The following is an 18,151-nucleotide window of genomic DNA, read 5'->3' as shown; positions in this document are numbered from 1 at the left end:
TCGACAAAAAAAAAAAATACAATAGAACGGCCCCAAATGCGCATGCGCGAAAAATGTTATATTTAGTTCAAATTCGATAACGACTCCTTATAAGAACTAGTCTCCTGGGCGAGAGCCTCTCCCAGCTGACTTCACGAGAGAGGCTGAGTGCACCCTAAACCAATCGCAGGGCACCTTCAAAATAAACAAATCCATTTTCAAAAACTGGCCGGTGCTCAGAATTCCCAATCGTGGGAAGTGTTCTGGTTCCCCTTGTAAGTGAGCCACGGAGATGATCTATTATGCGTGGTGCAGAACAGACAGGCAAAATTGTAGCCTTGGTGAGGCGTTCAAGCGCAAGTTCTGGGCTGACAAAAGGAAATATTCAAAGTCTGAACCCAATGCCTAAGCATTTATCAATCTAAAAATCTATACGTCGATTTTTTTTTTTTTTCACAAACCACATACTGTAACAGAAGGAAGAGTTGCTAATACAAAATTGTACATGGCAACATGCACACATGAGCCAAGTGACAGACAGCAATTAAAACACACATTAGGAGTTTAGTGAGTACTCGAGATGATTTACAAGGTCCTTTGCGGCGCATTTCCCTCCAATATGCCAGATGTGATTCTGGAATGAGCTCGTCTTATTATCCTTGGTTTGCATTTTGTTGTGGCTGTCTGCCCGTGCCGGTGGATAAAGCATGTGCACGCTCCAATTAGGTGCCAGATTCTGGGTCGTTTCCAAGCAACCTACATTCAATTGCAGCAGCTGTAGAAGGAGAAGGCCAACAGACCTTTGACTGTTTTCCGGATGTGGAACTACGACAAGTGTAAGGTTTTAGATGGCAGAATAGACGAAAATGAAATATCGGGAATTCCAAAATATGTTTGATTAATTAATTAATATAGCTCGGATGAAAACTACGGCACTGAATGAAATATAGTTTGTAAAAAAAAACGGCTCAGGTATCCGGCATTGATGGAAGGTAGATTCGAATTGACAAATGACAAATAAATTACAAATAAAATGACCCCCTTTTTTAATTGGTAGGAGCTGGAATTGACTAAATGGATCACAAGCCATTTTTTTTATACATTACAGTTGATCTTATATTATTTCTAGGTCTTGACATTCATAATATTTGCAATTTAAGATTTGGGTAGGAAATCATAGCAAATGTTAATCATTAGCGTCATCGCACAACATTCAGTGTCGTTTTTTTTATGAGATATGGAATGTCTTGCAAAAAAATGAATTTCAAACCGATATAATTTTGCGTTATTGAAATACTTGCTTATGATTAAGGTTTGTTTTTCCGGGGTAAAAAGGTAACAGGTCGGCGTGACGCGGCGGGTGTGCGACCACAAGCGCACGGCAAATGAGTGACGCCTTGTAAATTGCATCTTCTGTCTCTGATTGGTTGTTTTTCTTCGGGCGCGGTGGTTTCACGGCCCCCTTCACAGACAATGTCCTTATGCTTAGATTTGGCTTTTTTTTTTTTTCACAGATCATGTTCATTTTGTGCTGTCATAGTGACCGTTTTAACAAATCATTTGTGACTTTATTTATTGGCTTCCAGATTTCATGATTTTAGAACATAAGGATTAGCGAAAAATCATAGTCTTCATTTGGAAAATATAAAGTTAACCAGTGACTTGTAAGTCAAGGCAACTTGTTGCATATGAAACTCAAATTAGATCACTTTCTGATTTTTTTTTTTTATTCCGCTGTTGCCGTTTCCCACTCCACTCACTGGCGGACAGGCTTAAAGATCATTTGTGTTCAGGTCACAATGACACAGGTCACCGCAACATGCGTCTCGTCTGTTTGAATTGAAGTGTGCCGCCGCAAACAAACATATGACTGCACTCGGTGGTTGAATTTATCAGGGAAATTAGATATCTGTCTCATTAGCCGAGGGAGTGGGGGAACAGAGAGTGGGAGAAGAAATAAAGATCTTGAAGGGAACGAGATGTAAGTAATTCCGTCTGCTTTTTATACCCACGGGAATTTAGGAGCAGCAAGTTCAATAATTTATTGATTTTCCTCAGTGAGGTTTTCTGTATCTCATGTAAATGTTTATCTTTTTTTCTTTTTTTTTACTTAAACCGGAGTTGCTTATCATCTTTAATCCTGTCAGGCTAAATTAGAAGATTTCACATTAATATCTGGCTGCAGTGTAATTCATATTCTAAGGAATGTTGACTTATGTACTCTTAATGTATTGCCCGAAGTAAAAACCAAGGCATTTACATTATTATATTAAATTATAAACGTTATATTATATTGTCGATTTAAGTGGGGAAACTTTTTGCTCCAGGGCATTTACACACAAGATCTTTTCATACAAGTCTGAGCAACATTGTAGGTTTCTGGGTTGGTCCACTATTAGTCTCTAGACCAACCCCCCCAAAAAAATAGATGATCTGAGTTGCCATGGCAACAAGAGAGACACTATTCTCACAATCAGAAGCTGTTTAAGGTCAAACTATTTTCTCGTGTTTCTTTAAGTTCTCTGGGTGAAAATTGAAATCTGCTGTTCTGGAACAGAGCAAATTCCACGCAGAGCTTCCAATTTACAGAAGAAAAAAAGAACAAGAACATCTTTCATTTTGATTAGGTTTGAAGTGGGCAGCGCTCAACAGTCCGTTTGATTTTCAAACGTCTCTCCTTGTTCTTCCGTGTCTATTTTCCAGCATGGTGAGACGAAACCTTGGTCCATCCACTCGTTCCATCTATCTTTGCCTGGCCTGTCTGTCCGTTGCTCTGCACGTCATTCTGGCATTCTTTTGCCTCACTGTCCTCCAAACAGCCTGTGTCCTTCCCGACTCATATTCCTCCTCGTTAAATGCAAGAACAGATACCCAGAAGGATCACCCGGTCTCTTCCTCTTCACATAATCTATCAATAAATTCCCAGAATGACAAACCTTACAAATCAAAGTCGACCCGATTGCCTGATGCCATTGACGCAGAGAAGAAAATGATTGGTGCTGGAAAAGTAAATCGAGTCATCGAGGACGTCTCGAAGCTTGAGGCACTTTTCAAGCACCCGCTGTACAACCTGCCAGAAGTAGGTCTGCTGGAGGATGACTGGCTGCTGAGGGTGAAGAAAAATGAGGACACGGATGAGGAGAAAGGCATCAATGGTGACAGTCAGTGGTGAGGGCTATTGTGAAAATGTTCGATATAACTCTTTTATTGTTCGATTGTGAGAACGTAAAGTCTAATTTTGACACGGCACGGGGAAGAATGTTAAGAACCATGCCAAATTTTAATGACAAAATCAATTTTAAAAAATTCACTTAACTTTATAAAATAAGGCTTTAAAATCATAAAAAAAAAAAATAATAAAATCAAGCCTTTCTTCTTGCTCTCAAATGCCATAGCCAGGTCCACTAAATGTGCTTAAACCACATCCTGCTTTTTCTGCCAACACATCCCAACATAGTTGGGCTGCGAAAAATATCCGCTAAAAAGTCTTCAGTGTATGTCGAGTTTAGTAAATATGAGCTTCCCCGCCTCCTGACAGGAAGCGCTAGCCAGCACCTCGCTCGTAAGCTAACCGAGGCTGTTCTCAGCAAACGGGCGATCGGCAGGCTAATTCGCAGTTTCTCCTCCTTGCTCGGTTTTCTGTCCGAGTGTAGGTCCAACATAACAATGCTACTACTTTGCTATTCAAGAATGTGTGAACAGGAAAAATCTTTGTATGACCAACACACATTAAAATGCATTGCATGTAGGCTGAAAAATGAAAATAACACTATATACTAACTATATAATATAGTTATTACTATATAATAACACTACACTAACTAACTGCACACTACAGTGGTATAAATGGGCCACGAAATTATAACTAAGTGCTGTAACTCGTAATTCTGCGGCATAGCCGTGATTCGAACATGGCTCTCTCAAGTTCTTATATAGGGGAAGGCTGATTCATGCCACCCACTAGACACTGTTTTAGCCATGCATAAACAAATCTGTAAAATGGTGAAAAACGGTTGAACACTATATCGCCACAATTAAATAACACATAATTCGAAGTCTTGTCATTGTTCTAAGTTACATGTTTCAGCAATTATCTTCAAACAGTGTCTCCCTTAAAGGCAGAGTGCAAGTCAAGCAGAAGGCTATGACAAAGTCTCTTGGACCAGCGACACAGACTCGCACCCGCCCTGGTTGCGATTCCACTTGGGCATTTCTAGATGGGAACTGTACAACAGAAAGGATCTCACTGTGTCAACGCTGACTCATTACTTGGCAACGCAACGCATCCTTGGAGCAGGTGAGGAAAGAAAAGCGGCAGTGGTAATAAGTGATAGGAAAGATCAAAAAGAAGCGGTGTGGTGAAGAGTGCCGATGAGTGCTGGGTATTTTAGACTTGCAAGACAAGATCATGCGTGCTTTAACAGAACCAATGAAACTAAGTGCACAGATTCGTGCAGAGATTGCTTGTAAGTGCAGTGTTATATTTAAAACAACATTGCATCAGACTGGGTAAACGCTTGCAAAATTTTAGAGGCATGACAGTATCTTCAGTTAATATTAAACTTCAGCTGTCTTTTGGTTTTAAATGCAAAACGACATAATTCTGCACTTCATTTGAGAAATGTGCACTGCTCAACAAAGCAAGAATAAATTTAGAAGCTGACCTAGCTGTTAACCATGATGGTCCCAGTCGTGCTTGGTTCTCATCTAATTATGATAATTCAGTTTCTTCTTCGTTAAACAGAAAAACAAAGTCCTCACGATGCTTCTTGTTTCATTTTGACTCACTCATATGCCTTAATAGAAACGAGCCGAGTCTGTGACAGAGCTCCAGGCAAGACGGTGAACTCACACAGTCATTTTTTTTTAACTTATTGGAGACTGTAAACTGTGCCAAAGTTTACATTCAGAGCAGGGAACCCTTTGGAGATTTTTTTTTTTTAGAAAAGAGACACACGCGCATGCGCTCGGGCACCCACCCACACAGTTGCACAATCCTGGCTGACCCTCAGATGAAAATTAACTTAGTTCTAGGTCGCTAAACCCATATTAGACTTCGTTATACTATTTAATTATTGACATGAAGAAGGTGGAAGTAGTTGTCCATTATATAAAACCTATTTTCATTATTGCCATGGACAATTTGTCCACAGAGGGAAAGACTCAAGAATATCATGTCAGAAATGAGATGCATCTCCGGCACACATCCATGACTTGGTAAATTCTGGATGAACACATACATAACTAAGTTTGTTTTGAATTGATTTCAGACACCCTGCTCGCAATATCAGCACAGTGCTGAGAATGCTGCATTAAATTATACATTGAGAAGTGCATTATGCAGTGAAGATTGAGGATACAAGCTGATTGTTTTTGCAGGACCTTTTTTGTTTTACACCAAACACTCCCGAAGTCAGGGGTGGGCAAACTTTTTTTTTATTGGTGGGCCACAATGGGATCGAAAATTTGACAGCGGGGCCGGACCAGGAGCAGAGCATCAGAGGGTTTTTTTTCCAATTCAAATTTACAGACTATAGGTAATACTCCTGTTTTGTTTTTTTTTGCTCATGAATACAACCTTTATTTGACTTTCAGTTCAAAAGTCAGGAGGCACTCAGCTCAAATTGCTGATGTCTTTCCCAAACTACGGACAAGCTCTGCTCAAACCTATGAAGTAAGACGGTTCTGTCAAAATATGAATGCTATCCCACATTCAACTCAGCATGAGCGTTTTTCTCATCTAGACAATCCAGAGACGCAGAGACAGACGTGAACCTCTTTTACTTCTCGGACTTTGAAAGGCACAATGCAGAGATCTCAGCTTTTCACCTTGACAGGTATCAAGAAAGAATTTCTCTGTGAAAATTCGACTATATTGAAATTCTCGAGGGATGTGCAATTCTCCAATCTTTGATGCTTCCGTAGCTCTGTCGAGTGTGATACAATTCAAGGACGGGACATTTTAAAGTGGAAAGATGCAATTACTAAAGCAGCTTTAATTCGGTGGGATTTCAAATCGATTCGATAAAGTACGACTCAGTTCGAGACGGTATGATGCAATGAGTTTCTTGTTGAAAATAGACAATCGGTTTACAGCATGAATTAATTTGTCAGAACTGGATTTCCTTCAAAGTGATTTACTAAAGACAAAGAAGTGCATTTGTAGCTTTTGTCAAGTTTATGAATAGATCGCGATATGTGAAAGCTCGCCAATGCCCAAACTATTCAAGTTAACTAAATTCAAACAAACAACAAATCATCAGCAACAGCAAACTCATTTATAACACTGATTTTTTTTTTTTTTTGCGGTTTAACCTATATTGAGTCTGATTCATTAGTTTGCGTACTGATGGACTCCCCTTTTTTTTTTTTTTTTTTTTTTTTTAAATCAAAATTGTGTTCACCTCAGTGGTTCTGCTGCATTGACAATGCAATGACTGTAAACTTATTGATTAGTCTAACTGAAAAACAGCTAGACCATTTCTTGCGACGCCTTGTTAAGATCTGGAAGAATTTTTTGTGAAACAACTGACAGCAGACATAACTGCCACCTTCAGGACGGAATTGGAGGTGTAGTGCTTTTTCATTCTGATCTCTGCGCTACTCTGCATCTCAGACTGCTGGGCTTCAACAGAATCCCCCCAGTGGTCGGTCGTCTCATCAATGTCACCAGTGAGATCAGAGAGATTACCACTGACCGCAAACTGTCTCGCACCTTCTTCACTTCCCCTGGTATGCACCTGCGGTGGGATTTTGTAGCCCCTTTCACGTCCTATCACTAAAACGTGTCTCTCTGACTCCCCCTAGCGGGAAATGTGTGTTTCTACGGTCAGTGTGAGTACTACTGCTCAACAGAGCACCCACTGTGCGGGCAACCACACTCACTGGAAGTATCCTTGGCAGCCATGTTACCCGATCTCAGCCTCGCTCCTCGCAGGTCTTGGAGGTCACCATGGAGACGCTCCTACAGTCGCACCAAATTGGCGCAGTGAGTATACTCCGCCTGCGGCAGATGGGGAGAAATCTAAGTTACCGTGCTTGCTTTTCTTGTGAATTGAACCGGAACAGAAAATAATTTAAGGCAGTGTTTTAAAACATTTCAAGCAAAGAGCACACCACTGATCACAAATGCCACAAAAACTAACTATGTTTACTGAAATACTCTAATGATCTCAATTTGCTCACAGTTTTCCCTACTCAGAGTGAAATCTGGGCCTTTTTTCCCCTGTTTTTCTGATGTATGAATAGCAACAGGTGGAGGCACAGATTAAGTCTACCTTCTGCCATCTAGTGGAAGAGAGATTTATATTTCAAATACTTTTTGGACCCATCAATCCTTAAACGGCTTCAGGCTTTTTTTTTTTTTTTTTGATGAATTAAGTGAAATTGAATCATATGTCCCTCAAGGCACATAATGTGTCACAGAACAGTGGTGAGGAAATGTTACTATATGAAAAGAGAATTTTGTGCCAGGAGTTATTTACTGTAAGTGTATAATAATGAATTATCAACAGTATTCTCGTTTAATTTTTAGCTCTTTGACGACACCAACACATGCTTGTTGAATTGCCTCCACTTTGTTGAATCTGAAAAATGGATTATGGGTGTATTAAATTGATGTCAAAATATTATTATGCATATACTATATACAGAATTTGTGATATACTCAGTCACCGCCTCAAATTACGACTGTGATATAGTTCAAGCTGTTCCTAAAATATTGAGGACAAAACAGATACGCCAACCATAAGAAAATAAGTATTGATTAAAATACCAGTAACAATTTATCTTTATCTTATCTATCTGTTTTTTGCACTTGAGAATTCTCTGCAAAAACCTCCTTACCACCGCCAGTGTATGACATTATTTGAAGTCCTCGTTACGATTATATAAACTATTTGAATGTGCACAAAAGGTTTTCTTGGCTGAAATTCTCTTTTTAAAGATGTAATAATGACTGTTCTGTTGGGCCAGGTGGGAAAAAGAGCCAGCCTACTGCGACAGGGTCAAACTGACGCCTCCCTACAACCGCGGCACCAGACTGGTGGATGTCATCGACATGGCGATATTGGACTTCCTCATGAGTCAGTCTCGACATTACTAATTCAAATCCAGCAATGTTTTGTATTGTAAACATTGCAGTGCAAAGCCATTTGTTATTGTCTAACAAAAAAAATGCTCAGTGAAAATTGGAATTATTGATATAGCATGAATTACGTGTTTAATCTCAATTCAAAGTCTAAAGAAACTGTTATTTGTTTTTTTTTTTTCAAAGGCAACATGGACAGACATCACTATGAGACGTTTGAGAAATTTGGCAATGAAACATTCCTACTGCATCTGGATAATGGACGAGCGTGAGTAGAATACCATCATACATGTAAGGAGACAATGACGAACAAGCATGAACAAACCAACACCTTTAAAATCAAAGGCCAACATTGAGTTTATGAGTGGCAAAATCTTTCATTGTTCCAATTCTATTATTCTTTCAATCAATTATTGGTTGGTCGGTGAAAATTATGAACTTGTCCCTGTATTAAAAACAGTCCGGTCTAATAACTCCAACTGTCCTGCAGATGATGGAAACTTCCAGGGCACAAAGTTGTACAGAATGGTTACAACTAACTTTTATTTATTTTTTTATTTCTTTGGGCAGGTTTGGAAGACACTCTCAAGACGAGCTTTCAATTTTAGCTCCCTTACAGCAGTGCTGCAGGTAAAATTTAGCTTGCACACCTAAAAGTGCAAAAAGTATACAATTGATGTAACATATGGGGCCACTTGGTCCTTTACATTCGTCATGGAGGTAAAGAAGAAACATTAAGTTGTATTTACGACAGCTTCCTTTCAAAATGATTTCAAACGATGTCTGGGAGAATTGTTGGCCATTTCTCTTCAGTCAAACTGGCTTACATTCTCAAGTTTGCCATTAATCTCTCAGAAAATGCCATTTTCCTCACAAAGTTGGAAGTGTAAAGTTATTTGATTAATGAATTTTATCCATACTTTATTTCTCAACAGTGAGAAAACAGTGCGATTTAGTGTGAAGAAGATATGAGCTATCAAAATGCTGACCTTTGACCTTGTTTTCGACTTGCTTTCTCCCTAACTGTACAGGATCCGTCGCTCCACCCTCCTTCGCTTGCGTCTTTTGTCCGATCCTAACTTCCACCTGAGTGATGTCATGCGTCAGTCGTTGGCCCAGGATCCTCTTGCAGCTATCGCGCCGCTCTTGTCCGAGCCACACCTCGTTGCTTTGGACCGACGCCTAGCAACTGTCCTGCAGGTGGTGGAGACCTGTGAAGAGTATCGCGCTGACGTCATTTTTAATGACTTGGGGAAATACGAAGGATATGAGCAACAAATAAAATAAGTCAAAAACAATATTGGACTTGGGTCTAATTCAGTAAAATAAACATGAGTTGAGAAGGGGTGCTCTCCACAAGCCTGTGTGGTTTTTCTTCGGGTGCTGGATGATTTGAGAAGATCAAGGCATAATATTGTTTTGTTTTTTTGTACCATGAGAGGGGAAGTTAAAAATAAACCATTCGAATAATCTTGGAACTGGAATACACTGTGTTCAGAATTTAGCAGTCACTTTCCAAATGTAATGTTAGATAACGGACAAAAGATATGTGCCACAATTTTAAGCGGCTCTGTTGAACCCCAAATAATGTAGTTGTTCTAGTCAACCTTTCCAGAGTGCAACGCTGTCACCTACCGGTGATTAATTGACATCCAGTGTGACCTATGCAAAAGTTCGGAGTGGAGTCCTCGCAACAAAAACAGATCGATTTACCAAAAAACAGCGATTTAGTCTTTTGGCCCATTTTGTTTAGAGCACAAAATAAATTTTGTAGATTGTAACGAGTTACTAGCATTGTTTTAACAAGGAAAACTAAATCACTTTCACTTTCGAAACGTCACTGGATTAGTGGGCAGTGACTTCTTCTTCTGGACATGCCTTCGGGCGCCATTTTAAAAATTTTCAAAGTACCCGAGCGCGAAAATGGGACCTACTGTTTTACTCTACAAAAAGTGTGCGTGACCGCTGGGAATAATTAACTAGCTTGGGTAGAATCGGGTGGGTGGAAGCTGGCTGGCGTTTTGCAGCTTGATGGATTTCCCGGGAGACGAAGAACTGCTTCGACTCTTCCGCCGCTCTAAGACTGAAATGTCGTGCATGGGAAAACCGCACACTTTTATACGGCAGCTCAGAGACTACGACCTGATTCCGGAACATTTTTACAAGGTGAGGCGGAAAAAGACGGAACACACCAGCCCGGCACGCCCATTTATTTATTTATATATTTATTTATCTTTTTACCCCCTTTAATTTTTAAATCGCCCTCGAGGATCACGTGTGTCTGTTCTAAAAATAGCTCACCAATGATGAGACGTGATATTCTAGGAAAGTTGTATTGGAGATCATTTGGAATTACAGGGTGACCTGATTTTTTTTTATTATTCGTACAGGAGGACATGACGTAATGAAAAAAAGAAGAAAATTCCATCATTGTTTCTTAAATGGCATGTGTTAAAGTTTCAATTCCTATTAATAAAATCCATCATTCTTGGTTTAATTGAATTGTTATAAGGTTTCCTTTTTTGTGTCACCCTTTTTAATCACCGGTACAGATCTATAGAAAATGGAGTGTTACAAACATGCTTATCTGTTTGGTAATTATTGTAAGAAAATCATTAACATGAGTTTTCAACTAATAACATTTATTGAAGGTAATTTGAGCAAATTAATTTTATAAGTGTGTATAAAACTGGTGGCTCTTCGCATTTATAAGGATACAAAGAAGTAGCTATCTGCTTAAAAGAAATTGGTGACCACAGATCTCCATCCAAATCAACTATTTTAAATGGATGCAGTCGACTTTAGTCGCACTAAAAAAACAAGCGGGGGAATAATATATGCGCAACAAATAAAATTTTAAATCTTCAAATAATAAGCATACATATAAATATTAAATATAATTATATTTTAATTCAATAAAAATAAAAAATATACAGTACAGTATACCAGCACATATATATAGTGAACCCCCACAAATTTGCGGTACAACATTCCCAAATTCCAAATGTCTTGATTTTCGCAAGCTTAGAAGGGCTCAGTCGTTATCCCTGCCACGAGTTGGTGTTCATTGCTTATGAATTATTTGTATTTTACCACAGTGAATACATTCCATTTTAACTGCCTTGGCGGATGTTGCTGCAAATGTAAAACCTGCTGAAACTGTTTCACCTGTACCAAAAATAATAAAGTTGATTATTTAACTTCTGATGTTTTACTGTTTTATTTGATGAAATGCCTCATTCGATTTATAATTCACCAATGGAAAGCAGTGAGTTTTGGATATGTGTCTTCACTCGGTATTTAAGTGACCGAATCCGCATCTTAACACAATCATGTCGATGAGTAATGTCAACAAACGCTCTACCGTTTACTTATGTATTTGTGGTATTAATAGGCCAACAGAGGCATTTTGTGTATTTGAGCATGAAAACAGTCACATTTAATCCATGAGGCAGTGCTGAAAGATTTTTGTCAACGGGGTGTGGTGGGCAGACCGGCCTTGATGCGCAGCAATTTTGACCGGGAGTGGACCAGCTGTTCAAGAATCTCCCAAATTTCCCGATGACCACCATCCCTGTTACGAAATAAAGAGAATAGGCGATTGCTTCTGATGCTGTTTGGGCCAGCAGAGAAGGTCTTGAACTTGGCCCGAAAGCATTAACTGATAAATTCCTGTTCCCTGTACTAGTGAGAGTGGAGTGTTGGTGTGCCTTTTAGTGACGTCACAGTTCGCAGCGAGGCCGGGTTGACTGCGCAGCCGCTCTGCGCATACGTCAGGTTGTGGGCAGCCGCAGCGCAGCCATTTCTGTGCCCCTTTGAACGCACATTCTCCCTCCCTCTCTCTTGCTCTCACGCAGGTGGCGTGTCCATCACACACGCGTGCAACATGGAGGAATAATCGCTGCAAAAACCCTTCTAGATTCGGCCGAAATCCACCATCTCTAAACTTTCTGCGAATTGAACGCCTGCGCAGCCACCTCCCTTAGTGTGATTCTTGGCGCATGCACGTCTCGCGTGCACGCGTGTCCGCAATGGAAGCCACCGGTCTGCAACGAGGCAGCTGCGACGCAGCAACAGTGCACGTCAAAAAGGAGGATGGAGATGGAAAGCAATCTGCGCGGGTTTTGAGCAGCCAGGGCTCGCCTGCGCCTTGCAGCGATCCTGCATGCGGAGGTGGAAGAGGAGGGCTGGATCACGCCGCAGAGGAGCTGAGGGCACCGTCGGCGCTCCACGCAACGACAACGACTACTACTGATGTACAACTGTGTGAGTGCTCATTTCTTGTCATCGATTTTTTTGTGAAAATCACTTATTTCGCTGTATTTATTTGTAAAGCACGCATTCAAGTGAAAATTGCGGACAGGGGGGCCACCAGATGGCGCTGTTCTTTATAATGTCGTGGCTGTCCAATAAAAAGCATGTACTACTGCGCTTTTTTTTTTTTTGAAATTTGAGCGTTTCCCAATTTACCAGGAAACAATTATAATACATTTAAGTTATTAATTAAAAAAAAACATACATAATTTGAAGCAACATACTTGGACTGGCCAAATACTAAATGTGTTTGTTTTCGAGTTATTTCCATCTCCCCTAATTTGCATTTTGAATAGCCCCGTGGGCGTGCTTGGCACAAGTTGCAATGAAATGGGAGTCGAATTAATTTTCATCGCGGGTCATATTGTAGTTATGATTTCCCTCTCAGAAAGATGATGTCATGACTGAAAATAATATTACCTTATCAATAATCCTATTATTACAAACAAATATTTAGTCTTGCATTTCATTTTTTGCATTATTTGTTAACAACAAATTAAAACTGAAATAAGAAGTCATGAAACAACCGCTTGTAAATATCGCTGAACTTATATTGATAACACATCTGGTGGGAAAAAAATGAACCTGTGTGTTGAGCAGCTGTTAGAATAATCCAGGTTGCCATAATTCAAATCCTTAGCAGGTTTCCTTGCTGCCCCCCCCCCTCCTCCCTCCCATCTTCAGCGATGCCATCCGCTCCTCCCCCCAGTTCTGATTTCTCCTCCAAGGCTGTTTTGTGTCTGATTGACGCGGTCGGCCGCCGCTGGGGCCTGTATGAGACCCGGGAGCGCTCGCAGCTCTTCCAGAGCGTCCAAGAAGAGTTGGCCGCCAAGGGACACTTCCTTCCTGTTGAAAGGATCCGCCGCAAGTGGAACAACCTGATCGTCACGTACAAAAGGGTCAAAGATCGCAGCCGAGAGACAGGACATGCCAAGACATCCTGGGAGTTCTTTGATGTGAGTATGATGGTCCCAAAAAGAGCTTTTCTGGTTCGACCAATGTTGAGGACACAAAAGTTAACAACCATGATACATATAAATTGAAGTTATGTGCGATCTAATTCTCGTGTCTGTCGCAGCTGATGGATGCTACGCTCTGTGACACTGTGGGTTCTTACATCAGCAGCAACAAACGCAGCAAAGGAGGAGGCGCCATCAGCACACAAGCCTCAGCAAAGGTCGCACCAAGACTCCACGGCCCGCCGCCCACAACTATCGTTCGCCCCAATGGGAACTTCCCCACAACTGTTCAAGTGGAATCGGGGGTCAAGGGTCAGCCTGCTGTGTGCAGTAGTTGCCCAAGTCCTATTGCTTCCAAATCAGCAGTTCGCCAAACAGAAAGTCCGGACCTCAAACCGCTGATAGTCCTCAACAGTGATATCGTCACGGCCAACCTTCATCTGGCCTCAACCGATCCACCACAATCATTTATCTCCTCACCTTGTTTCACGCAAGCTGCCTCCCCTTCTCTTGCGTCCACGGTGAACACAGACCCGAACGCATCCCGCAAAGCGCCGTCCTTCCCGACAGATGTCATATGCTTCCGCCGTAGCAACAACCGCAACCATTCTTCCAATTTCCCCTCCGCTTGCTCCTCTCTTTCCAACTCGGCCATTGCAGGACCTGAAGGCCACAAGGGAAATGAAGCGCAAAGCGGCTCCTCCTTCTACCAGGAGATATTAAAGCGAAGGGAGGCGCCGACTGACCTGGATGGCGTGGCTCGCTTCCGGGTGGAAGCCCGAGAAAGGAGGCGTGAGAGGAGGGAGGTGCGCATGGGGAAGTCCCTATGCAGGATTGCGACGGCCTTGGAGCTGCTCTCCTCCAAACAGGACACTGTCATCGCCCTCTTGCAAAGGCTCGCTGATAGAAAGTGAAGAAGAGCTCACGATAAAGGATGTCACGGGAGGGTTAGCCACACATGAATATAATTTCATATACGTGTATTTAACACGTACTACACACACATTTTCTCTTTTTTTTGTGAGATTTATTTTTTTTTAGGTTGCTTTGGGTCTGTTGTTGACGGAACAGTTTGCACAAAAATGTTAGGCTTCTGTGAGAAGGCCCAAAAATTAGAGTGAGGAAGAAAAAGTTTTAGAACAGCTGAAATTGATTTAAATTTGACTACTTTAAATGTTGGTAAGTGTGTGCTGATCTCCATTTAACATGAGTTTGAATAATATGGTTTCATCGCAGTAATAAGAGGGGTCTTGATAATATTTTATTTGTACTTACCTTCTCCAAATCATTTTTATACCACAAAAACCTGGCATTTAAAAAGGGGCGTGTCGACTTTTGTCCACTTGATATATGCATACAAACACATCGTACTCTAAACGGTTTTTTGATATCATAACGGGCCTTTGAGAGAAACCAACATCACAATGCAGACTGACAAAAATGATTTTGACACCACGGACTAAAAATGAAACTTTGAAATCTAATGCAAGACTAATATAAAGTTGTTGTATTAAATTTCATTGGATTATACATGTGTAATTAATAAAGTGTCTTATAATTGTCAACAAAATATTATGGCCACTTACTAGCTTAGCCTTACCAAAAAGGGTTTTGCGTTTCTCACGAGAAAATATCTTCCAAAAACGGTATTTATTACAAATCACAAGTATAAGCGTTAACACATAACTTTTACATTTATTGTCCTTGTGGTCACTATTCTGTCATAAATTCTTCGTCGTCGTCTTCTTCCTCATCGTCTTCATCAAAGTACTTTTCCTCTGCATCTCTGCTGACGATGTCAAGGTTGTCGTAGTCAGGGTTCTCGTCCACTTCTCTATCATAGAGAGACGGAAGCGCACACATTTTAGATTTTTTTTAAAGGAAAGGGAGAATTTCCAATATTTTAAACGCATTCTTCGATTTTTTTTTTTTTTTTATCCAATTGAGCCCAAAAATTCTACAGGAAGAAAATGCTGTCAAAAAGAATCTTGAGTCTAATTTCTATAAAAATAAATTAATCAAAGGCACATTAGTGTTTGTAACGACTTTCTAATAAATGTTTAAAAAAAAAAAACAATTGGATGAAAACTGGAGTGTTTTGCATGTCCATGGACCTGTAGTTGAAGTCCGTGTCTTTGCCATCAAGGAAGCGTTGGTGCATCTGACTGATGAACTCCTCGCGAAGAAGCGCTTTCTCTTCGCAGGTCGGCTCCCAAGTGTTCTCCTGGACTCTGTCTTCTTCGGTGGGAATGTCCAAACACGCGGAGGAAGAGAAAAAAAAAAAATCAGTAAGAGCAAACTATAAAAGATTTCCCCACCATGCGTTTCTCATGATCTTTTCTATCTAAAGCTCAAGCATAGCTTGCCTTCATCCTCTTCATCTTCGTCCTCCTCCTCGCGTGCACCCTCCTCTCTATCCTGCTGTTCCTGCAGACGACTCTGGATGAGACGCTCCTGGTAGGAGCTGAGGAGGAGGTGCGACAGCCCTCCTGTGGCTCCCCCTAGTGCCGCCGGTCCTTGCTGTGCACTACACAACATGGCCTCTTGGGAGCGCTCTATCACCTAAATGGTCAAATACAATTTCATTAGTGATATCAGGGAAATATTGTCTATATTGTATTTTGGAGGGGCTAAGTCGCTTACACGAATAAAGTCATGATATGTTTTATGATAATAATTCTTGGAACTCAAAGTGAGAAAGTTAGAACACAAGCTATGGAAAAACTAAACAAAAATGACGATTAAATAAATTAAATGGTTACCTCGTCATCAGTTAGGTACTGTCCAATATATTGTTCATACAGCAGCGGCTCCCTTGCTCGCATTTGTTCTTCACTGAAGTAAAGACCCTCTACGAAAACACGGGAAAAGGAAATTAAGCATAATTTGTAAAAAAAAATCTAACAAAATCTTATTAGTTTACCAAAACGCTCTCTCTTAACTAGATCTTCAATTGCAGTACCGGTGCAGAAGCATATAGTTTTGGGCATAAAAAAAAAAGGAAAAGAAAAAACCTCAACCTTTCTGCAGGGCCCTGAGTGCAGCATAGCGCTGGTTTCGGACTCGCGTCTTGTGGGTATTTCCTGATGCTTGCTTCTGGATCACTTCACTGTAGTGCTGAGCCCGTGGGTCATCGCTGACGTGGGTAAAAGCTGGCAGATGCTCCGGATTCAAGCATCTCTGGAAATGTGGGAAATAAATGAGGTGAGTTTGAAACCAAGTGTTACCAAAAGTTATTTACTCTGAAAATTGCAGTTTAACCTATTGAGGGGAAGTTAAGTGCTGTCTTCCCTCTAAATATTTTCTCGCAGAATCGCCTCTGCTAATATGGATTGATTATGCAGACAGAACGGCGGACGCAGAGAGACGCACATACGTGGTAGCGCTCTAGGAAGACCAGTGGTTTGCTGCTGTACTGATGCAGTAGCTCCTTTCTACGCTCCTCTGTTGTCAGTTCAGCATCTCCTATCTGCTGACTTTTCACTTGGATTCCACTTGCAACTACTGCCTCCAACAAGGCGTGGACTTCAGCGGGGACATCTTGGGACACCTTGGGGGTCACATCAAAAGTCATTACAGTACAGAGTGTTTATTTTAAAAAGCCTGTCATGGGATGTAAAAGTACAATTATTTTGTAACTATACTTAAGCGGATTTTTCAGATATTTTACTCGGTCAAGTATTTAAATAATCGACTATTTGAATAAAAGGCATGTTATAATTACAATGTATTTATTCAAAAACATTGCATTATTTCACATTTACAGAAAATATGATGCATTTTCTGATTTGTAACATGTCAGAAGATTGGGGGAAAAAAATTAAAAATGTTTTATTCTGATTCAACACAAATGCTTTTATGGAGGACTACACAAATTGGACATTTAACGTAGACAATCTTAAAAAAATATCCTAACAATTAATAGATCATCAAAAATAACTGAATTAATTTGATAAACAATTATTTGTTGATACCTTCGAAAACAAATATACTTTTGACTTCTTTGAAGAAAAAACAGTCTTATTATATTTGTTTTGATCGTTCCAATTATTTTACGCAAATGCTTTATGCTCACCTGGGTATTTTGGAGTGATTTTGGTCGCTCAATGTAGGGAACAGGGGGTAGTATCACCAGGTCTTCGGGAACAGTGCGTTGGTCATCCTTAACACGTTTCTCGGATGGCGCGGGTTGTCTTCTAACAGGAGGTTCTGTAATTTCACCCCACATTGCTCAAGCGTCCGATGGCGCAGGCTGAAATAATGCAAGCGCGTTGCTTGTTGATGTATTAATGAATAATCACTGACGCAAATAACAATGATTAGGATCCACATTTAACATGATCGTACGCACGTCGTTTTATCGAATACTGTGCAGAAATGAGTGTTGTGATGCGCCGCCATATTGGTCCGTCACTATTTTTGTCCCCCGGAAGTCACCCACACTAAGACAAACGCCCTCTATCGGTCTTTTGTGTAAATGCACATTGCGGCGCACGTTTTCTGCGTGGCTTCAATGTACATTACAAACTTAATGAGACCTAATTTGGAACACAAACCCTTTCTAGATACCTTATTTTAAAACTCTACTTTGGAACTTAACCCTTGCTCTATTTTGCCCTATTTTGAACACCACCCCTGAAAGTATACTATTATTGAGCACTGATTAAACTGGGTTCAATAGATATAATTTGAATAAATAATAAAATGGGGGTAAAATGGGCGTGGGGGTGTAGGCAAATATTTTACAGACAATAGAATATAATACAAGACACAGTGAAGGGAGTCATTGCCAGGCAACGTGCAAAGTATT

At 40.5% G+C, this 18,151-nt stretch overlaps 3 protein-coding genes across 5 annotated transcripts; 2 read left to right on the top strand and 1 right to left on the bottom strand.

The window, feature by feature from the left end:
* Positions 1-1,829: 1,829 nt before the first annotated feature.
* On the top strand, positions 1,830-9,366 carry LOC148322511 (extracellular serine/threonine protein kinase FAM20C-like). 2 transcript variants are annotated; one of them, XM_088317567.1, is made up of 12 exons: positions 1,830-1,960; positions 2,683-3,147; positions 4,098-4,276; positions 5,575-5,653; positions 5,724-5,816; positions 6,596-6,711; positions 6,787-6,813; positions 6,883-6,967; positions 7,954-8,063; positions 8,255-8,336; positions 8,639-8,698; positions 9,100-9,366. In XM_088317567.1, exons 2-12 carry the CDS (start codon positions 2,684-2,686, stop codon positions 9,353-9,355), a joined length of 1,551 nt encoding a protein of 516 aa, XP_088173693.1. In that variant the 5' UTR covers positions 1,830-1,960; position 2,683; the 3' UTR covers positions 9,356-9,366. The 2 variants fall into 2 exon arrangements, with proteins under 2 accessions (XP_088173693.1, XP_088173691.1); XM_088317565.1 differs by having other exon boundaries at positions 6,787-6,967.
* Positions 9,367-9,740: 374 nt separating this feature from the next.
* On the top strand, positions 9,741-15,271 carry LOC148322510 (uncharacterized). 2 transcript variants are annotated; one of them, XM_088317867.1, is made up of 4 exons: positions 9,741-10,234; positions 11,926-12,334; positions 13,067-13,338; positions 13,461-15,271. In XM_088317867.1, exons 2-4 carry the CDS (start codon positions 12,070-12,072, stop codon positions 14,253-14,255), a joined length of 1,332 nt encoding a protein of 443 aa, XP_088173993.1. In that variant the 5' UTR covers positions 9,741-10,234; positions 11,926-12,069; the 3' UTR covers positions 14,256-15,271. The 2 variants fall into 2 exon arrangements, with proteins under 2 accessions (XP_088173993.1, XP_088173992.1); XM_088317866.1 differs by lacking the exon at positions 9,741-10,234 and having other exon boundaries at positions 11,859-12,334.
* ccdc97 (coiled-coil domain containing 97) lies at positions 14,973-17,780 on the bottom strand. Its single transcript, XM_088317869.1, has 7 exons — positions 17,417-17,780; positions 16,718-16,891; positions 16,362-16,521; positions 16,104-16,192; positions 15,708-15,903; positions 15,456-15,579; positions 14,973-15,175 (listed from the first exon to the last, which is right to left on the bottom strand). Exons 1-7 carry the CDS (start codon positions 17,567-17,569, stop codon positions 15,055-15,057), a joined length of 1,017 nt encoding a protein of 338 aa, XP_088173995.1. The 5' UTR covers positions 17,570-17,780; the 3' UTR covers positions 14,973-15,054.
* Positions 17,781-18,151: the final 371 nt, after the last annotated feature.

The sequence above is a fragment of the Idiotropiscis lumnitzeri genome, chromosome 15, assembly GCF_059441095.1.
Source record: "Idiotropiscis lumnitzeri isolate Australia: NSW breed Sydney's pygmy pipehorse chromosome 15, RoL_Ilum_1.0, whole genome shotgun sequence".
NCBI lineage: Eukaryota > Metazoa > Chordata > Actinopteri > Syngnathiformes > Syngnathidae > Idiotropiscis > Idiotropiscis lumnitzeri.
Note: the sequence above shows the minus strand (reverse complement) of the source record. Positions and strands in the feature narration are given on the sequence as shown.

What these genes read in the sequence shown, in the direction of transcription:
- LOC148322510 (XM_088317867.1), top strand. Translation starts at nt 12,070, where the DNA reads ATGCACGTCTCGCGTGCACGCGTGTCCGCAATGGAAGCCACCGGTCTG. An exon ending in TACTACTGATGTACAACTGT is followed by an intron (nt 12,335 to 13,066) that starts GTGAGTGCTCAT and finishes TCCCATCTTCAG; the next exon opens with CGATGCCATCCGCTCCTCCC. An exon ending in CATCCTGGGAGTTCTTTGAT is followed by an intron (nt 13,339 to 13,460) that starts GTGAGTATGATG and finishes TGTCTGTCGCAG; the next exon opens with CTGATGGATGCTACGCTCTG.
- ccdc97 (XM_088317869.1), bottom strand. Translation starts at nt 17,569, where the DNA reads ATGTGGGGTGAAATTACAGAACCTCCTGTTAGAAGACAACCCGCGCCA. An exon ending in AATCACTCCAAAATACCCAG is followed by an intron (nt 16,892 to 17,416) that starts GTGAGCATAAAG and finishes GTGACCCCCAAG; the next exon opens with GTGTCCCAAGATGTCCCCGC. An exon ending in AGTACCTAACTGATGACGAG is followed by an intron (nt 15,904 to 16,103) that starts GTAACCATTTAA and finishes TTGACCATTTAG; the next exon opens with GTGATAGAGCGCTCCCAAGA.
- LOC148322511 (XM_088317565.1), top strand. Translation starts at nt 2,684, where the DNA reads ATGGTGAGACGAAACCTTGGTCCATCCACTCGTTCCATCTATCTTTGC. An exon ending in GATATTGGACTTCCTCATGA is followed by an intron (nt 8,064 to 8,254) that starts GTCAGTCTCGAC and finishes TTTTTTTCAAAG; the next exon opens with GCAACATGGACAGACATCAC. An exon ending in CATCTGGATAATGGACGAGC is followed by an intron (nt 8,337 to 8,638) that starts GTGAGTAGAATA and finishes TTCTTTGGGCAG; the next exon opens with GTTTGGAAGACACTCTCAAG.